This window comes from Strigops habroptila, chromosome 4 (assembly GCF_004027225.2).
Source record: "Strigops habroptila isolate Jane chromosome 4, bStrHab1.2.pri, whole genome shotgun sequence".
Taxonomy (NCBI): domain Eukaryota; kingdom Metazoa; phylum Chordata; class Aves; order Psittaciformes; family Psittacidae; genus Strigops; species Strigops habroptila.
In genome coordinates this window covers 83,567,480-83,584,768 of record NC_046358.1, presented here as the reverse complement: position 1 = coordinate 83,584,768, position 17,289 = coordinate 83,567,480, and the positions used below count along the sequence as shown (strand labels likewise).

At 47.4% G+C, this 17,289-nt stretch overlaps 1 protein-coding gene across 1 annotated transcript; it reads right to left on the bottom strand.

Annotated features, from left to right (window-relative positions):
- Positions 1 to 235: 235 nt before the first annotated feature.
- On the bottom strand, positions 236 to 17,045 carry DRC3 (dynein regulatory complex subunit 3). Its single transcript, XM_030484474.1, has 13 exons — positions 17,021 to 17,045; positions 15,280 to 15,453; positions 13,776 to 13,892; positions 12,195 to 12,361; positions 11,228 to 11,374; positions 9,926 to 10,045; positions 8,924 to 9,036; positions 7,486 to 7,660; positions 4,376 to 4,507; positions 3,094 to 3,164; positions 2,189 to 2,312; positions 673 to 804; positions 236 to 498 (listed from the first exon to the last, which is right to left on the bottom strand). The coding sequence occupies exons 2-13, from the start codon at positions 15,434 to 15,436 to the stop codon at positions 385 to 387; spliced, it is 1,569 nt and encodes a 522-aa protein (XP_030340334.1). The 5' UTR covers positions 15,437 to 15,453; positions 17,021 to 17,045; the 3' UTR covers positions 236 to 384.
- Positions 17,046 to 17,289: the final 244 nt, after the last annotated feature.

Sequence of the window (17,289 nt, the reverse complement as noted above, 5' to 3'; positions counted from 1 at the left end):
GAAACCTGCTGTTATCTTGGGGGTGGTTTGATGGAGAGCACTCCTCTCCCACGCTGCTGCCACGTGCCTGTGGCTCACAGGTTCCTGCCACTACGCTCGCAGGTAGCAAAGCTTTCAGGCGTGATATGCTGCGATGATTTGGTTCAGACAGCTCACAGCTGACCCATAACCCCTTGTGATCAGGTCTGAGCTCTGTCTGCACGGCTTCATACCAACGTGGTGGAAGAGACAGAGCTTTTCCAGAGCTGAGAAGTATCTTTTATTTGCAGTTTATGGTGGGATGGAAGAAGAAATGTCGCAGGCAGCATCCCTGGCTGGGTGTGCTGCTGCTGGGCGCTGTCCTGTGTGCCCCCAGCTAAAGCACTCACCCAGCCCATGGCAGACCTATTCCATGGGCTCCGGGATCTGGATGCTATCCAGCTCCTCCTGGAGATTCTCGATGAACAGAATGATCTCTTTGACACGGTTGTGGTTCCTGTCGATCTCATTTTGGAAAGCCTGAACAGATTGAAAGCAAGCAGTGAACCCACAGGCTTTGTCAGCATCCCTGGCCAGGCTCCCCAGCACACCCAGGGCTCCAGCAAAGGTTAGGGAGCATCTTTACTACCAATGTCTGGCCATTTGGGCCAGACCTGCCTGTGCCCCATCCCCTTGAGCACGAGGGTCTCTTACCTGCTCTGTCACAGAGGTCTGCCAGTGGTAGATGTTGCTGAGGATGTCGCTCTCTCGCTTATCAATGCTCCGCAGGCGGGTGCCATGGGACGCGTTCACTGTGTTGACAATGGTGGTTTTGTCCACCAGAAGCTGGAGGCAACGTGACCGGATGAGAGGAGGGGGGCGGGCACGCAGGGAAAGCACGCAGGAGCTCGGAACTAGCAGCTCAGGGGGTGGAAAATGAGCCCTCTGTTTCACACAAAGCCCCAGTCATCAGCGTGAATGCAGAGCTTTACCCTCCGCAAGGATGTGTGTGGGCCTCGCTAGGGTGTAATGGGGAATTATCCCTGCTACAAGTGGGGAAACTGAGGCAGCACCCTCATGTGCTGGAGCAGGGAGCCCTGCTGCAGCACATGGCAGGCCCCTGCGGGCAGCTGGTGTGGAGCAAAGCTGCATATGCTCCAGCACGCCTGGCCCAGCAGTGGAAAATCACACTTGGAAAGGTCTCTTGGACTGGTGGCACTGGCCATAAATCTTCATTTTGGGAGAGTCCCAGTTTCTAATGGAAGTGGTGACTTCCCCCCCGGGCTCTAAATGGAGGGTGGCTTCACTAAGCCGTAATGACTCTCCTCCTGCAGCCAAGTGCAGCTGTTGAACAAATGAAGATTGCTTCTCGGTGGAAATGGATGGCAGCAAGGCAAAATGGGTGCGCAGCAACGGTGCGGAACTGCAGCCATCTGCACAGGCCATAAAGCAGAGAGAGCTCCCCCCGGGGAGGGGGGCTGAGGGCTCTGGTTTGTGTCTGTCAGCTCTTGATTACCTGGAGTAACGGAGGGGCTGGGATAAGCTGCACAGAGCAAAACTGGAGGCATTTAGCCACTAAATGAAGGAATAGTGGAGGCAAAAAGGTCAGCGGCGCTGCTGACTGGAGCACTGCAGAGAGCTTTGTGCTTTCTGAAAGGCTCTTTGCTATCACAGCAAGACTGAGGGCTCAGCGGAGGGCTCCCTTTGAAATGTCACGTCCCACCTCCAGAGCAGCTCATGGGCTGGGGAGCTCTGGGGAGAGATTCGAAATCACCAAGGCAAACAAAGCTCCAGTGCGAGAAAGCAGGGCAGTGTTTGGATTCTCCTGGGGAACAGGGAGAAGCTGAACAAAACCAGCCAGGAGGGCAGCAGAGATGCTGCCTAAGTGCCTGCTGGGTTGGGGCTGCCTGGAAATCAGCCAGAGCCGTGAGTTGTGCTGGAAGCAGGAGAGAGATTCCCTCAGGACTTCTCTTGGGCTCCTGCCACCGGCCCTGGCAGCACACAGGGAAACCTGCAGTGCAGTTATCCTCTGTCCTAGGCAGCAGGGATGGCCAGCACCACTGCAGCTCAGCCAGACTGCTGGGACCTCTTAGGAGCAGGGGATGCCCTCCTTTAGGCATGGCTCTAGCAGTACTGAGCCTCCTGGAAATCCTGGCCTTTCAGAGAAAAGGCTGTGGCCTCTTCTTCTTGCCAACTCCCCAGCAGAGATGAATTGTTTTGGTGCCCTCACCGTTTGAACATCAGCTGGCAAAGCCACGTTGAGCTCATTCTTGAGTGACTTCTCCAGTGTGGTGATGGAGATCTCCAGCAGCTTTTCATGGTGATTGTTTTCCAGCTCCCGGCACTGGTTCATCGTGTAGAAGATGGTTAAGGAAAGAGCTGAGCACACCATTCACTTACAGGGATTAAATGACCTCCTGTAACTAGAGACTGAGCGAACCTCTGCAGGAAAGGGCCTTGCTGCTGCCAGAAGCTGCTGTGATGTCAGGATATGCACTTTCTGCTCTTAATCACACATTAGGTCTCACCCTCACTGCTATATATGACACAGAACTGAGAGTGGGCCTAAGTTTGCAAAGGGAATTGAAAGAGGCCTCCCAGGATAGAAGCTGAGCTCTGAATATGATGCAATTATTCGCACCAGGCCAACAGATTTCTATATTTAGTGTAACCTGTCACTGAAGCACTTTGTTATTCTCATCTCACTTTGTTCCAGAAGACATCAACAACCCCAAAACGAAAGCCATTTAAAGAAACTTCAGCAAGAACTGTAGGTATTTCACTGGCTGCTCTAGCAGGAATGTACATAGGAAGCAGCCTAACCAGATCTTCCCAGGGTTTTGTCACTGCTGTGGGAAGAAAGGAAGATTCCCAAGGGGGAGAAAGCTGCCAAAGTTCTGCAGACTTTCAGCACAGGAGAACTTAGATCCTTTTGTGCTCTCCAGGGTCTCAACAGAAAGAAACTGGGCACCTTAAATGACCATTCCTGGGAAAAGACCTTTTCTGTTGATTAAAAGAAACCCCAAACAACCCAAACAACCCCCCAAGTTCTATACTGATGGCTCATTTCTGAACCTAGAGGTGACATACATACATCACTGGGATGCCCAGGCCAACATACCATCCAAAGGATATATCCCTTTCACGTTTTCAATGAATGTTGATGCTACACCAGCAATGTTTCTTTTAAATTCCTCTAGTATTTCCTTAACAGAGGGAAAAAGAAGAGATATTACGATGTAAACTTGCATAACCATAAAAGCAAGCCGGGGAGCCTGGGAAGAATCTACATCTGATTATCATTTGGACTCACTGCTGTTACTAGCACAGTCAGAAACTGAACTGCCTCAAGTATTTAAAGTGCTTTGAAAGTGTGGCAAGATTTTCTCTCCTCCTTTGGGAACAGAACCTCACAATCAGGTTATTGGAGGGAAGGAGACTGAATGATTCCTGTAGCTGGTGTCAAGACAGCTGATCCTTTCTTACCCTCGCTTAAGTGGTGCATGGAGAGTGCAGTATTCCCATATCCTGCAATGCCACAGTCTCCTTGTATGCATGAAGAGCCTCTTGTTGGAAGCACAACCAACGCCAGGGCTTAGTGCAGCTTTGGTTTAGTCCTCAGAAATGAAAATTGCTGCCTAGTACCTCTCTCAAAATTGGCCGATGGAGAAGCTGTGAAGTGTTGCACTTCAATGTCTTAATACAACAGTTCAAACACAGTCACCCGAGTTCTGTTCCATCAGTGACTGCAGATACATGAGGGCCAATTCAGCAAACACCAAAAGGCACAATCCTGCTGCAGAGAGGAATCCATTTTGAGCTGCTTTCTGTCATGCCCATTCACAGAAGTGACCTGCTGCAGCTGCTTGCTCCTGCCTGCTAATTTGGAAACAGATTACTTCTCTTTCAAACGAAGATGCACATTAGCAGCCCTGCCCTACTTTTTGAGGAGAAGTCTGGGGAGAAAAAAGGCAGCTATTATGCAAGCAAATGCAGTGAGCTGAGCAGGAATGTGCGTAATCTTATTCAGAGCAAAGATGAGCTTCAAAGAATTACACCTCTAGAATCCCAAATGCACACCCCATGCGAGGCAGCCACTTCTGTACGCAGACCTGTAAAATGACTGAATGAGCCTTTCTCTAAAGTCTTGGAAATCAGCTTGGATAAATGTAAAGGACATCTCTCTGCTCTGAGAAACAGAAATCTATTGCAACGTATTGATGTCCAGGGCCTGATCTCATCCAGATCAACTCCGAGTAGAGAAGGAGTAAGATGGAGACAAAACATTAGCCTGACTGGCAGACCTATGCCCCACTCTTTGTGCAATGAGCTACTAAACAGAGGGGTGCAACAGCAGAAGAGTGACCCCCCCCACGTTGTGGATGTGAGGTCTGACAGGAATGTGTTTGAGCCTTACCTCCAGCTGGTCAGTTATCAGTATTTCCAAGGCCATGAGTGCTTCAGACAGCTGAAGGATGTCCTCCTTGTACTGGGCTCGTTTCGACTCAGCAATATCATAACTACTGGCATTATGAATCTCCTCCAGCCTCTAAACACAGAGATACATAAATTACTTGTAGTTTATGTTCAGCACTCCATTGCAATTTAATTAACTTGTTAGAGATGTGAGAAAAGTTCCTGCTGCTGATTAGCTGAAATGAAATGTGATGATTCAGGAAGTCTCCACATTTACATACTGGGTAGTCAACACTGCTGAGGTATGCTGCTGCACTACGGGCAATGCAGTGGAGTCAGTGAAAACGCTTCCTTATCCTCCACTCAGCAGAAGACTTTGCTCCTTCCATGCGTCCAACTTTGGTTTCCCCTTCTGACACATTGCAAGTCAAAAATAATGAGGGTCTTGACATTGGTGGCCGTGAAGAAGAGATTAACAATACCTTCGTAGAAAGAAATGCAGGGCTAAATCCTGATCCCTTTCATGTCAAGGAGAATCCTGATTGACTTCTGTAGGGTCAGGATTTAGTATTCTGAATATGGAATACCTCTCATGGTCTGCCTTCCTCTTACAGCAAGGATTTATTGCCTTTCAGAAGGAAATATTGATGTCAGGTTTGTAACAGGCATGATTTCTGCTTTCTTGGATCAAAAAATATCCTCCTACAACGTGTTATTTTCAAGTCTGTTCCAAAGAAGTCAACAATCAAATGTTAAAAAAGGCAGGAAAAAATATACGTGCTTTAGGACATCTAATCCACTTCTGAAAGGGAATGGAATGGGCTGAAACAGAGAATTTTGCTGAAAACCATTGCCAAGACTTGTGTCTGAAAACAGACCAGGTTACCCAAACTCTGCAGTGTTAAAAGGGGGAAAGGGGAGAGCAAAGAACCTTCTTTTCAATGTAAACAAGTTAGGAGGCTCCAAAAGCTCTGCAGCCATTCAAGACACACCTCTGGGAGCAATAACTTCAAAGTTCAAGGCTTTTAATGCTTCTTTGCTCCTTCACCAACTTCAGAGAGCAGAGTTATTTTACAGGTTACCCAAGTTTACATGAAAGGATTACAGCGAGACAAACAGCCCCTAAGAAAGGCTCACAGACTCCAGCCTCATGGGGCCTCTGCAGCTTTTGAACTCCTCTGGCAATTTGAAATGAGTGGGGAAATGCTGTTAAAAGACAGTGTTCAGTTTTGATGCCGACTCCTCCAGTATTTAGGTGAAAACCATCCCACTGACCACTGTGTCCTGTTCTTGCAGTTCAATCTATAGCTGAGGCTGCAGGTCATCAGACAAAGGTGGAGGGCCAAAATCTGGCCTGAGCCATGTTTCTTTGGGTTTGATTTTGAGGTTTTGTTTTGGTTTTTTAATGGAAGATATATTGGGAATTCAAGTGCAAGTTAACTGAATATGCATCACCATAGAATCCTAGAATCCCAGACTGGTTTGTGTTGGAAGGACCTTAAAGCTCATCTAGTTCCAACCCCCTGCCATGGGCAGGGACACCTTCCACTAGAGCAGGTTGCTCCAAGCCCCTGTGTCCAGCCTGGCCTTGAACACTGCCAGGGATGGGGCAGCCACAGCTTCTCTGGGCACCCTGTGCCAGAGCAGAGCTGCTCCAGCCCTTGGAGCACCTCTGTGGCATCCTCTAGACCCGCTCCAAAAACTCCACATCCCTCTTGTGTTGGGTGCCCCAGAGCACAACACAAGAGCAAAGGGGGATAATCCCCTCCCTCAACCTACTGGACATACTCCTTTTGATGTAGCCCAGTCCATCCTTCTATGCTGCCTTCTGGTAAGGCTGCAGACTCATGTCCCAGCTAGAGCAGATGTAGCTGATGTGCCAGCATGAGTCAGCAAGGTTCAAGGACCTGGGAGCAGAGTGACTCAGCAGCAGCAACAAGGCACCTAAATAAAAGTGACTTGGTTTTCAAAGGGAGCCAGGGCTCGTGACTCTGCACAGCCGACAGGGTCACCAGGCTTCAGCATCCCTTCCTCTTATTCTTCCTGTGGAAACACAAGAATGATCCATCTATTATACATGGTTAGAAAGGGATCCAGCTAGAAGCTGCACCCTTAGCAGCCACAATGGGTGGCTGTAGTTGAGCAGAATGAGAAAAGACAGTTCCTGCTTAAAACACACTAGAAATACATTACAATAACTTTATCTTTTTGTTGTTAAAGTTTTTTGAGCTGTTGTTGATTGAAAGAACCGAAGCAGAAAATTACTTAAAACAAATGGAATCCCCTGAGATCTCCTTCCTTTTCTTCCCCATTTTTCAATGAAGGAAGAGCTATTGGAGGTCTCAAAGAAAAGAGGAGCGGCATTAAATCTGATAAACCTATACAGATTTTAAAACAACTTCATTAAAAATACTTAAACTAAAAGAAAGGTTGAGCATTTCTATTTTGTTAAAGACTGGTCACTTTTCTGGATGGCAAATAAAAACTCATATTTAGCCACTTTATTTCTGTAAAGCCTTGAAGGATCTTTACCTTTATGAACAATAAAATAACACGGTGACATGGTCATTTTGTCCTACACTGAATTTCCAGTATAGATAAAGGCTGTCAGTGTTGGCTGGTTGTGGTTTGCCCAAAGGGTTGAAACTTCAATCCCCCAATTCTTTTCCTACAGAAAGTGGTAAAAACCTTTTAACATTGTGTTAGTTAATGACATTCTGTTAGCTAACACAACATCTTCTCTTGGTATAGATTTATCCTGTAAGAAAAACCTAAAGAAAGATCAGGGCCTGAGCACTGGAAGAGGTTGCCTCCTGAGGTTGTAGAGCCTCCATCCTTTCCTCGGTAGCTGTGTGAACACGGCCGCCTGCTGCGGTGGCCCTGCTTGAGCAGGGTTGGAGCAGATGACTGCTCCAGAGGTCCCTGCCAACCTCAACAACCACTCTGTGATTCTACCATTAGGGATCCAGTACAGCTTCCTATTACAACAGTGTAAATCCAGAATAATGGAATTCATTTTCACGGAGTTATCCTTGTTTTCAGTGAAATTGAAAGCTGGCATACGATATAGACAAATCATGTATGCAACAAACAAAAGTATAGCCACATTACCTTTTTGCTCTGATTTTCGAAGTCTAGGATTCTTTTCCTGCCTTCTTGCTGGTTAGCTGTTAACACTTCATTAAGGCATTCGTAGAAATGGGAGACTTCAGCTTCTCGGTTTTCATGCTCCTTCAGCCCATAGTTAAAAAGGCTCTCACAAACTGAGACAAACTCCTCCCTGTACGTGACACCAGAGTCAAGGTATTTCGCTTGTTCAGTGGAGCACCATGCTATGTTCCTTCTACCTCTGCAAATTTAAGCGACAAGAGTTACAAGCTACCGTTCTGTAAACCCTGCAGGTTCTTGCCAAGTATTGTCTGTGGCAGGGCTGGGTCACCCATTCACGTTTTCTACCTTGGATTTTGCTGCCTTAAGGGTATGGAGAAAGCTGTGGCAACTTGAGGGGAAAAGGCCTTGAGGAAGAAAAGGAAATACATAAGCTTCTCTGCCTCCTTTCTGACACAGCAGCAGAATGAAGCATACACCACTATCTATCTTCACAAGTGTGAATACAGTGCCAGGGTAGTTAATAAATACAGCTCTGGAGCCTACAGCCAGAGCAGAGAATAAACTACTGACTTGGTAGCATCACAAAAATAACGTCGATTTTTCTTCTGCTATTATCTTGGCAATGGAATTGTTTTTGGAGTCTCTTGTAGTTAAGCCATGATGCATTTTTCCCCCAACAGTGTAATGCAATTTTAAGGAAGGTCAAGTTACTGGCCTTGACAATGCTCTATTAATCTGAATGAGAAAAGAGCAAAAGAAGTGTCTGCTTTCTGATCCTCCATGTAGGAGCAATGATCAGAAAAATGTGCAGGCCTGAACACTTGATGTTGCCAGCTCTGGCAGGTTGTGAGATATGCGACTCATATCGTTCTGATTAGTCTATTCCTATCTCCTACCACTTCCATTTCAACATGATTTTGGCGACTGCGCTCTCACAATCTAGCTGACAGAGATTTATCTTGCAGCTCATTTTAAACTTTAAGTGGATTCCTGACTTCAAGAAAGTACAAAGCCTCGATTCTCGAAGGGTCAGAAATGAAGGAGTTCGATTCAAGGGAAGGAAAGGGAATATGGTAATTGCAACAGTGAGGATTCAGAATGCTGGAATCCCATGACCTGTTGCTGACAGAAACAAGTGGTTTTACAAATAGGCTGTTTCAAGCTGGGCTGGCCAGCTTGCCAATCAGAGAAACCATTTGTTTTTAGCCCTCATATTTCACAAGGAATCAAGCCTTAAAGCTGTCAGTGGTCTCACGGCCTTGCAGTGGTTTTTTTTGATACCATTCAAAAGTTGAACACAGAATGTCTCAGATCTTAGATCAATGAAGCTTTCAGCCCTGGACAAAAGCAATGGATGAAGAGTCCCTGTGGATGCACCTCCTTCTTAACTCGAGGCATAACATTTTAGCTGTAGGTATTCTAAACCCAGGAAGGATATGCCTGCAGCAGGTCATTCACTCCAGGGAGGCAAGCCAGTTTGGCAGCTGCTGTATCCTCTGCAAACATACTCTCAAACAGGAATGATCCATTCAGGTACTCAACAAAGGCTGTCTTTGAAGAGAATCAGAGCAATATAAGTAAAATGAAGAGCGCCAACCTGCTGCCAGTGCTCAGCATGTGTCTCTCCTGTAAGCACTTCACCAGCAGAGGAACACTGGTTATACCAACACAATAGATACACCAAGTCAAGAAAGCACCCTGCAACTGAAGTGAAAAACCATCCTGGTGCCTTTGCTGCTAGAACTCTTGAGCCTGAGGGTAGAAAACACTGTTTAGTCTTACAGGAGACATTATCACATCCAACCACATATTGCAAGGCTGTTAAGCCTTTCAGATAAGGAGTCAATGGACTTTGGGGAGGGATGGAGGGAAGAGCTGCAGATGCCCTCCCTGTAACTAAACCACCTCCTGCTCTACAGCCAGCCTGATCTTCTGGAGGTGGGGAATACAGAGCCAGACTCACAGCACCGTTCTGCCTGGGCTTGTTTTCAGTCTGTTCACAGGACTATAGGGATCTCTGTAAGCCTGGAAGAGTTTAACCACAAAACTAATGAAAAGCATTAACTTAGTCTGAAGGAGAAAAAAAAGTCACTGCACTATGACAATGCTGAGAGTTCCCTCAGACCTGTAATTTTCTTAATCTCACTTCAGGCTGATAAGATCCTTGGGTATGATTTACTATTTAGCTTTGCAGGGTCTCTATCTGTAGTTTCATTGTTCAGCCAGAAGAATTATGTTCCCCACGTCATGTGTAATCCACAGCAGCTCCTGGTTTCATTCAGAAGATGAGATTCAGAGATCACAGAGATTAATCCCAGCCTTAGTTTTAGCACAGTCGATGTTAACCCCTCATTAAATCTTCAAGCAGGCAAAGGAGAAGTCAATATGTGCTGCGCTTCTTCCTCCTGATACAATATACAGCCAGCCAAAGAAAACATACCTTGTGGTACTCCAGCTCCTTCTGCTTTGCCTGTTTGTCCTCCAGCTGAGCCAGGGCCTCAGCCTCCTCCTGTTCCAATGGCTCAGTATGATATTGATACTGTAAAACTGCCTCTTCTCGCTGAGAGATGAGAACAAACAACGAATTGTTATTAGATTATCCAGCATTGCTCGAAAAATCTGGGCATCAGCGCTTGAAGTTTCTAGAACATGCACCTGAGTGACATGTGCATCTCCATTTCTTTGGGGGCTTTTAATTAAACTACTTCTGAAGTTTCTAATCCATTCCTCGTCCCTTCTTTTGTTGGCATGTTCCTCTGACTCTGCACTCAGTGCATCTGAGCTGATTCAGCCCCAGGAATCTTTTCTCTCCCCATTTCCTCATCTTTAGGGTTGTTTTTCTCTTTTTTAGCAGGAAGCCCTGTTTTGATTTCCAGGATTTGAGCTCTGATGTGATCAACTGGAGAGTTTAATACATTTACTAGGGGGGAGAAGGCTCTTTGGAGGAGTGGATGGCAAAGTAGTAGCAGGGGCAAGAACCTCATTAGCTTGAAACTGAAGCTTGACAAATTTAAGTCTGCAGGTCTATGACGTACTGTCTGTATGAGCAGGGACTGGACTCGGTGACCTGGAAAGCCCCTCCAGTCCTAGGGTAAGAGTAATAGATATTCCAAGTACAGGTCCTGCTCTGTGCCAAGCAAATTTACAATTAATCATGTTCTTTGGTTACTAAAAAAAAAAAAACCCAAACAAAAAACCTTTTCTTTGTTCCTTTGAGCCCTGGGATCAGAAAGCAGCCCCACAGGTTACCAGTGCACTGTCAGAATCAAGAGTGGGAAATGCATTTGATGGCACTTGCTTGGCTGAATAGTCTGTCAATCCACTCTGGAATTGCTCAGCAAACAGCAGGAGCACAAAGGCTCCTTCCCTCTGGATCCATGTCTCAAGACTGATTTTCTCTAAGATTTTTCTCATCTCTAAGAAGGCTTCTGCTTACACTGCAGCCTCCCTGTGGCAACATTAACCAGGCCCCTCTCCCACACACAGCTGCTGATTTTCATAAAATCTGTGAAGACATCATGCCTCTGACACCTCTGCCTCTCTGTCAGATTTGATAGAATTTGGCCTACAGGTTCACAGCTGTTAGGTGGAGGCAGAATAAACACTGCATGTTTCTGTGAGCCTCATTTCTGCAGGGAACCTGCCCCAAAATGCTGGGATATTGCTGGCACACCAACAAAGCGAATGCTCTGTAAGATGCTGTTGCTGGATTTCACAAGCAGAGAAAGCAGAAAATACTTACTGTGGAGTCTCTCACAAGCTTGAAGTCCAAATATACCAGGTTGGGAACATAAGCAACAACATAGAGCATGTACCGCTTGTCGTCGCAGAGAGGGTTCCCAGCGAGGTTCAGTGTCCGTAAGTGTTTAAACCTCCTGAAATAGGCCACCTGTGCCAAGGGAAAGAGATGCTGGGAAACACACAGCCTTGAAATTCATTGCTCTTAATGCAGTTATAGAATCCCAGGCTGGTTTGGGTTGAAGGGACCTTAAAGCTCATCCAGTTCCAACCCCCTGCCACGGGCAGGGACACCTTCCACTAGAGCAGGTTGCTCCAAGCCCCTGTGTCCAACCTGGCCTTGAACACTGCCAGGGATGGGGCAGCCACAGCTTCTCTGGGCACCCTGTGCCAGCGCCTCAGCACCCTCCCAGGGAAGATCTTCTGCCTAATGTCTAATCTAAATCCACTCTCTGCCAGTTTAATGTTGTGATACGTATCGTGCTCTGCTGGCAAACACAAACCACATTAAATTAGGAGTTTCTAATGCTTTCAGGAAAGGAAGTACTTAAATTTACATTGTGAATATATAAGTGTTGGGTGCAGAGAGAAGGGGGATGGGGTGGATACAAATCACAGGTCAGCTGCCCTTGAAAGAACCCCAAATGCATCCTAGTCTCCACTCCCTCCTTTTCTCATCAGTAGCTACTTATTCCTTTTCTAGCTTTCATGGGATCCCACAGGAATTCTGCCATGGCTGATAGCAGTAACAGAACCAGGCTCCCATGATTCAATAATCTAAAAGAGAAATAGCTGTAGTACACACTTAACACCAACAGAGCTTACCAAAACCATAACTTAGACTACAGAGGCAGTGAAAACCTAAGGAGAATTTTCTCCCTTAAGGAGGGGCTTGGACACTGTGGCACATATCAGCTTTAGAATATGTGATCCTTTGACAGGGAACACTTGCAAAACCAGGGAGCACTCACGTCTTCCAGAGTGGTCAGGTTATTCTTTCCTATGGAGAAAATCTGCAGCTCTTGCAATGTGTCCATGTTCTCAATCTTAGATATTCTGTTACTGTAGAGACTGAGGTCCTGCAGTTTGACGAGGGTATCCAGGCCCTCAATTACTTCAATATTGTTGAAGGACAAGTCTGGGGGAGAGTTGAGAAATCCAAAGTTTTACAAGCAGAAGTTTCCAGCAGAACACCCTGATTCAGACCTTGCATTTAGCCTGGTTCTTGAATTAGGAGTTGATGGGCAATATTTTCCTCAGGGATGTTCAGTGTCCCACAGGAAAGGCTCTGCATTAAATCATCATTTGTTCACATCTTCCCCTTGCAACTGCCCATGCCATTTTCAAATGAGGGGAACAGTTGATGGTATTCCATGCCAAGTCCACCCGAAAGTGATTTCTACTTTATGGGGAAACCCAAAATACAAGAAAAGAGGTGGGGAAATGCCCTAAAAGGGGGGTATTTGTGTGACAAATCTGACACTCCCTGCCTTGTCTCTTGCAGACTCTTGCCTCCCACACCAATGCCCACTTTCATGGTCATTCCCATAGGACCAATCCCTTTGGAGGCATGCAAAGGCATGTATTCACTTTAGCTATTTCACTCATTGAAATTTCCTCTTATCCTCTGAGAACATCTATTATAACACCTACATTCATCACAGGGGCAGCATTTCTCCTCAGGCCAGTACTGAGCCATTCAGGAGTCCAAAGATGGTTGATGAGGTGTCTGCATCACCCCAGGCCTTGGAGGGATAAGACATTTACGCAGCAGCTGCTGAAGCACTGCAGCCTTTGGGCAAACCAACCCGTGTAAGTGTGCTTCAGAACACTGTGCTCACGTTGTGGTGACCAGCTGTTGATTCACCAGTGCATTAGTCAGCCACTGTGCAGCAGAACAGTGTGAACCACAGAACCTATTAGACATTTTGAGATGTCCCTATGAGCTGCAGCCCTGCATGCTGTCTCCAAAGACAGCTGAGGATATATTTCCACTGCCAACCAGCACTCTAGGCTACGCATCCCTAACAGCAAGCTCCCCAGTCTGCCCAGCATCAAAACCTGCACCACTGAGTGATGCTGCTCTCAGCATTCTGAGCTTGAAAGTAGTCACATAACACTATGAAGATGGGCATTTCTTGGGACAACAATGATGACAAGCCCTTAAACATATAGGGGTAAAGATAGGGGGTTCTAGGCTTTGAAATACCTGCATTAGCTTTGAAAACAGAATACAGGCTTCTAAACCACAGAGATGTTTCCATAAATGTTTCCGAAAGTCACCTCCAAACCCTGGAAACAAGCTTGAAATCTCAGCTTCCTGTTCCTGCCACTCTGAATGTATTAAACCCAGTTTTTAAACATTTGAAGGATTGTTTTGCAGCTCTGATATTCAGGCATTTTGACATTTGACAGTCAAACGAGGAAACACACAGACAGCTGACAGCCTTCCCTGGGAAAGCTCCTATCAGTTGTGTTTGAGAAGGAATGTGACATCCTGGCTTTATCTCACACTGTGTGAAGGCATCCAGCCTCGTCTGCCTGTATCTTACCGAGCCATACAAGGTGAACCAGACTCTCCAGGGCTTCTATCTTCTCAATGATGTTGTTGTCCAGCTGCAGTTTAGTCAGATTCTCAAACTGCCACAGATTGGCAATCTGCAGGAGATCTAAAACCACAGGGAAAAAAAAAAACCAAATAAATGAAAGAGAATAGCTTTCCACATGAGGCAGCTCTCGGAGCAGCGGCCACACTATCTTGCACAAGGCAAACATGTCCAGTCTTACCTCCAAAATGATTGTCAGCAGATTACAAGAGCGTGTGATGACTGCTCGAGAGAGCTGAGAGCTCCACTGCCTGGATGAGCTTGCAGTGAAGCAGCCCAGTTAACCTCCGTGTCCTGCCCCAGCGCACACTGCTCATCAGCGATGCCAACGAGCCGCTGAGGGGATGCTGGCTACGGCCCTGCAGTCAGGAGCAGCTTCATGAATCCACTACTACGAGACCTTGACCTTCATTTTCCCTTCCAGCTCCAAGAGGGAGATTTGGGACGAGACTCTGCTTTTCTCTGCATTTGCAGGTTAGAGGTGGCCAGCTACTGCTTTTGTAAGTGACCCCCGTGCTCCTGGGATTCTCACTGCAGGAGAGCAAGTTGGGATCTACTGTTTCTGTGAAGGCTGCAGTTTAGAGCTAATCAATATCCCTGCATTTAGCTTTTTCCCAAAACAGAATTGCAAGGGCAGGTTGTTAGGCACGACAGCAAAACACTGGGACCAAGGTGACAGAAAACATTCTCACTCCTGGTTCTCCTTCCCTCCGCAATGGCTGCACAGAAGATTTTTGGTGGCTGCTTTGCTGCTATCAGTGTTTAGAGCAGAGTAAAGGAAGGAATTTCATGCACAAAATACTCACACAGTTCTATACTCCGTATTTGCAAAGAAATACAGGCAGGATCAGGGATCCTGCTCTAAGGAACCCAACTAACACACGCCACTATTTCACTGGAGCATGGGAGGAATAATCAAACGCAGATTTTTGCCCATCAAATTACACCCCCCCCAAATACTCAAATATTGAGCCAAATGTTCTTCCTTTTCATTTTTTGAATGCAAGTTTACGTCTGGTCGGACAGTCGGAGACAAGCTGTGATAATGCTACCGATGACGGGAGGCAGCCACTGAATTGGTCTGTAATCACCATAATGGACCAAACAGCTCTCACATCGTCGCCAGCAATGGCAGACCCTGCCCAGGGTTGGAGTTGTCCGCCGAAGGGCCCAACAGGCCTGTGGCCTGTAGGTGTCACCACAATATAAATGTTAAATAAGAGTAGCGGTGACAATAATAGCGTCAGGATAAGCAGCTTTCATGTTACCCAGCAGCAAAAGCACCCAGCTCGCTTGAATGAAGCTACTTCATACAGCTCTGCCCGAAAATGTGAGTCCAAATGTTGCTTTTCACATAACAAATCCAAGCTAAACATGATTCTATTCATGCTTGATTCTATCACCCTTGAACAAAAGAAGAAATAAACCCAGTGCATGTTCTGATACTCACTTCTGAAACTAAGCTGTAGCTCCTTCACATCCTTTAAGTTAAAACCTTCCCTCTTGACAATCTTTTCTATGTCCTCTGTGCGCTCCTCTTCAAGAACTTTCTGAACCAGTTCATCATCGATAACGTTTGGCTTGATGTTATCATACAAGTGGCTCATTTTTAGACAGCATCAGCCTTAAAGGAGAGAAAAGAAAGAGAAATAAAATCACTGCCTGCTTATTTCCAGCGGTCATTGAAGAGGGATGACAATTCCAAGGAATTAAGAGCACAGCTGAGCGTTAAGATCTCATACCTCACAGTTCATACCAAAGACTCGACTTGTATCATGGAGTCACTGATTTGGCTCAAAGTGCAAGCCAGGCACAATCATATGTGAACTTCCAATGAATTTTGGGTGTTTTCTGTGAAGACCACCAGGATTTGGCCAAACAAATAGACCAGGAAAGGAGGCAGCACCTCAATAGCAACGGTCCATCGCATGGCAACCACTTGTTGCTGAAACCCACCTTCATGAAGGGGGCCTATGTTTCCCTTTGGGAAGTAGATAATTCTGTCAGTCAAACCTTTCTGCTCTTTATCATTTAGATATCCCTAATGTTGCCCGGGAGGCAGTGAGACTCCTTATCTTTCTAGAGCTGTGCCCAGTTAATGAATCAGTCTGAGGGACATGAATCATCCAACTCCCGCTTGCCTGAGGTGTCTGTAATTATGGAATAAGTTCTGCTGATGCTTTGCACAGGACAGGAAGGATGAACGCCTGGGTTTAGAGAGTTCTCTCCTCGTCATGGCTTTTAATTAACAACCAACTCTCGATGGCTGTGCTCAGCACAGACCGAAGGGCAGCACGTTCTGGGTTTATTCATCTTTGACCTGCCAGACTTTCTGCTTCCCTTTTATTTGTCCATCACCTCTTTACCCAGTGTGGGTTCCATGGAATCATAGAATGGTTTGGGTTGGGAAGGAACTTAAGATCAACCAGTTCCAACCCCCTGCCATGGGCAGGGACACCTCACACTAGACCATGTTGCCCAAGGCTCTGTCCAACCGGGCCTTGAACACTGCCAGGGATGGAGCATCCACAACCTCCTTGGGCAACTCATTCCAGTGCCTCACCACCCTCACAGTAAAGAACTTCTTCCTTATATCTAACCTGAACTGCCCCTGTTTCAGTTTGAACCCATCACCCCTTGTCCTATCACTACAGTCCCTGATGAAGAGTCCCTCCCCAGCATCCTTGTAGCCCCCTTCAGGCACTGGGAGCTGCTCTGAGGTCTCCACGCAGCTTCTCTTCTCCAGGCTGAACAGCCCCAACTCTCTCAGCCTGTCCCATATAGGAGGTGCTCCAGCCCCTGCTCATCCTTGTGGCCTCTGGACTTACTCCAACAGCCCCATGTCCTTATGCTGAGGACCCCAGCACTGCACCCAGTGCTGCAGGGGGGTCTCCCCAGAGCAGAGCAGAGGGGCATGACCCCTCCATGACCCCCCGCTCACGCTCCTGTTGCTGCAGCGCAGGGCACGGCTGTGAACACCCCGGGTGCCAGTGCCAGCGCCAGCCATGGGCCCGCCTCCAGCCGCGAAGCTGCAGCCCAGGACCAGCGCCATGTCCCACGGCTCGGGGCAGGGGCCCTGCCTCTGCCTGTCAGGGGGGCTCCGACCCCACTGAGCTGCCGCCTTCCCCCCCGGGGCTGGCCCCGCTCCGCCGCTGCCCCGAGCCCCCGGCCCGGCCCGGCCCGGCCCTCACCTGCGCCTCGCCGCGGGTTGCTAAGGAAGCCCCTGCGCGTTGCTAAGGGCGGCCACGTGACAAGCTCATCCACCAATAGTCAGGGAGTGGGTGGGAAGGCTGGCTGCTAATCAGAGCGCGAGAAATCCATGTCAGCCAATCAGCGCCAGCACCGTGCCCTCGAGGGCGGGAGGAGGCTCGCTTGATTGACGGTCCTTTTTCCCAATAACGTTAGAGAATGGCTCGGCCGTTGCCCAATGGCGAATGACAGCAGCGGCGTCCATCAACGA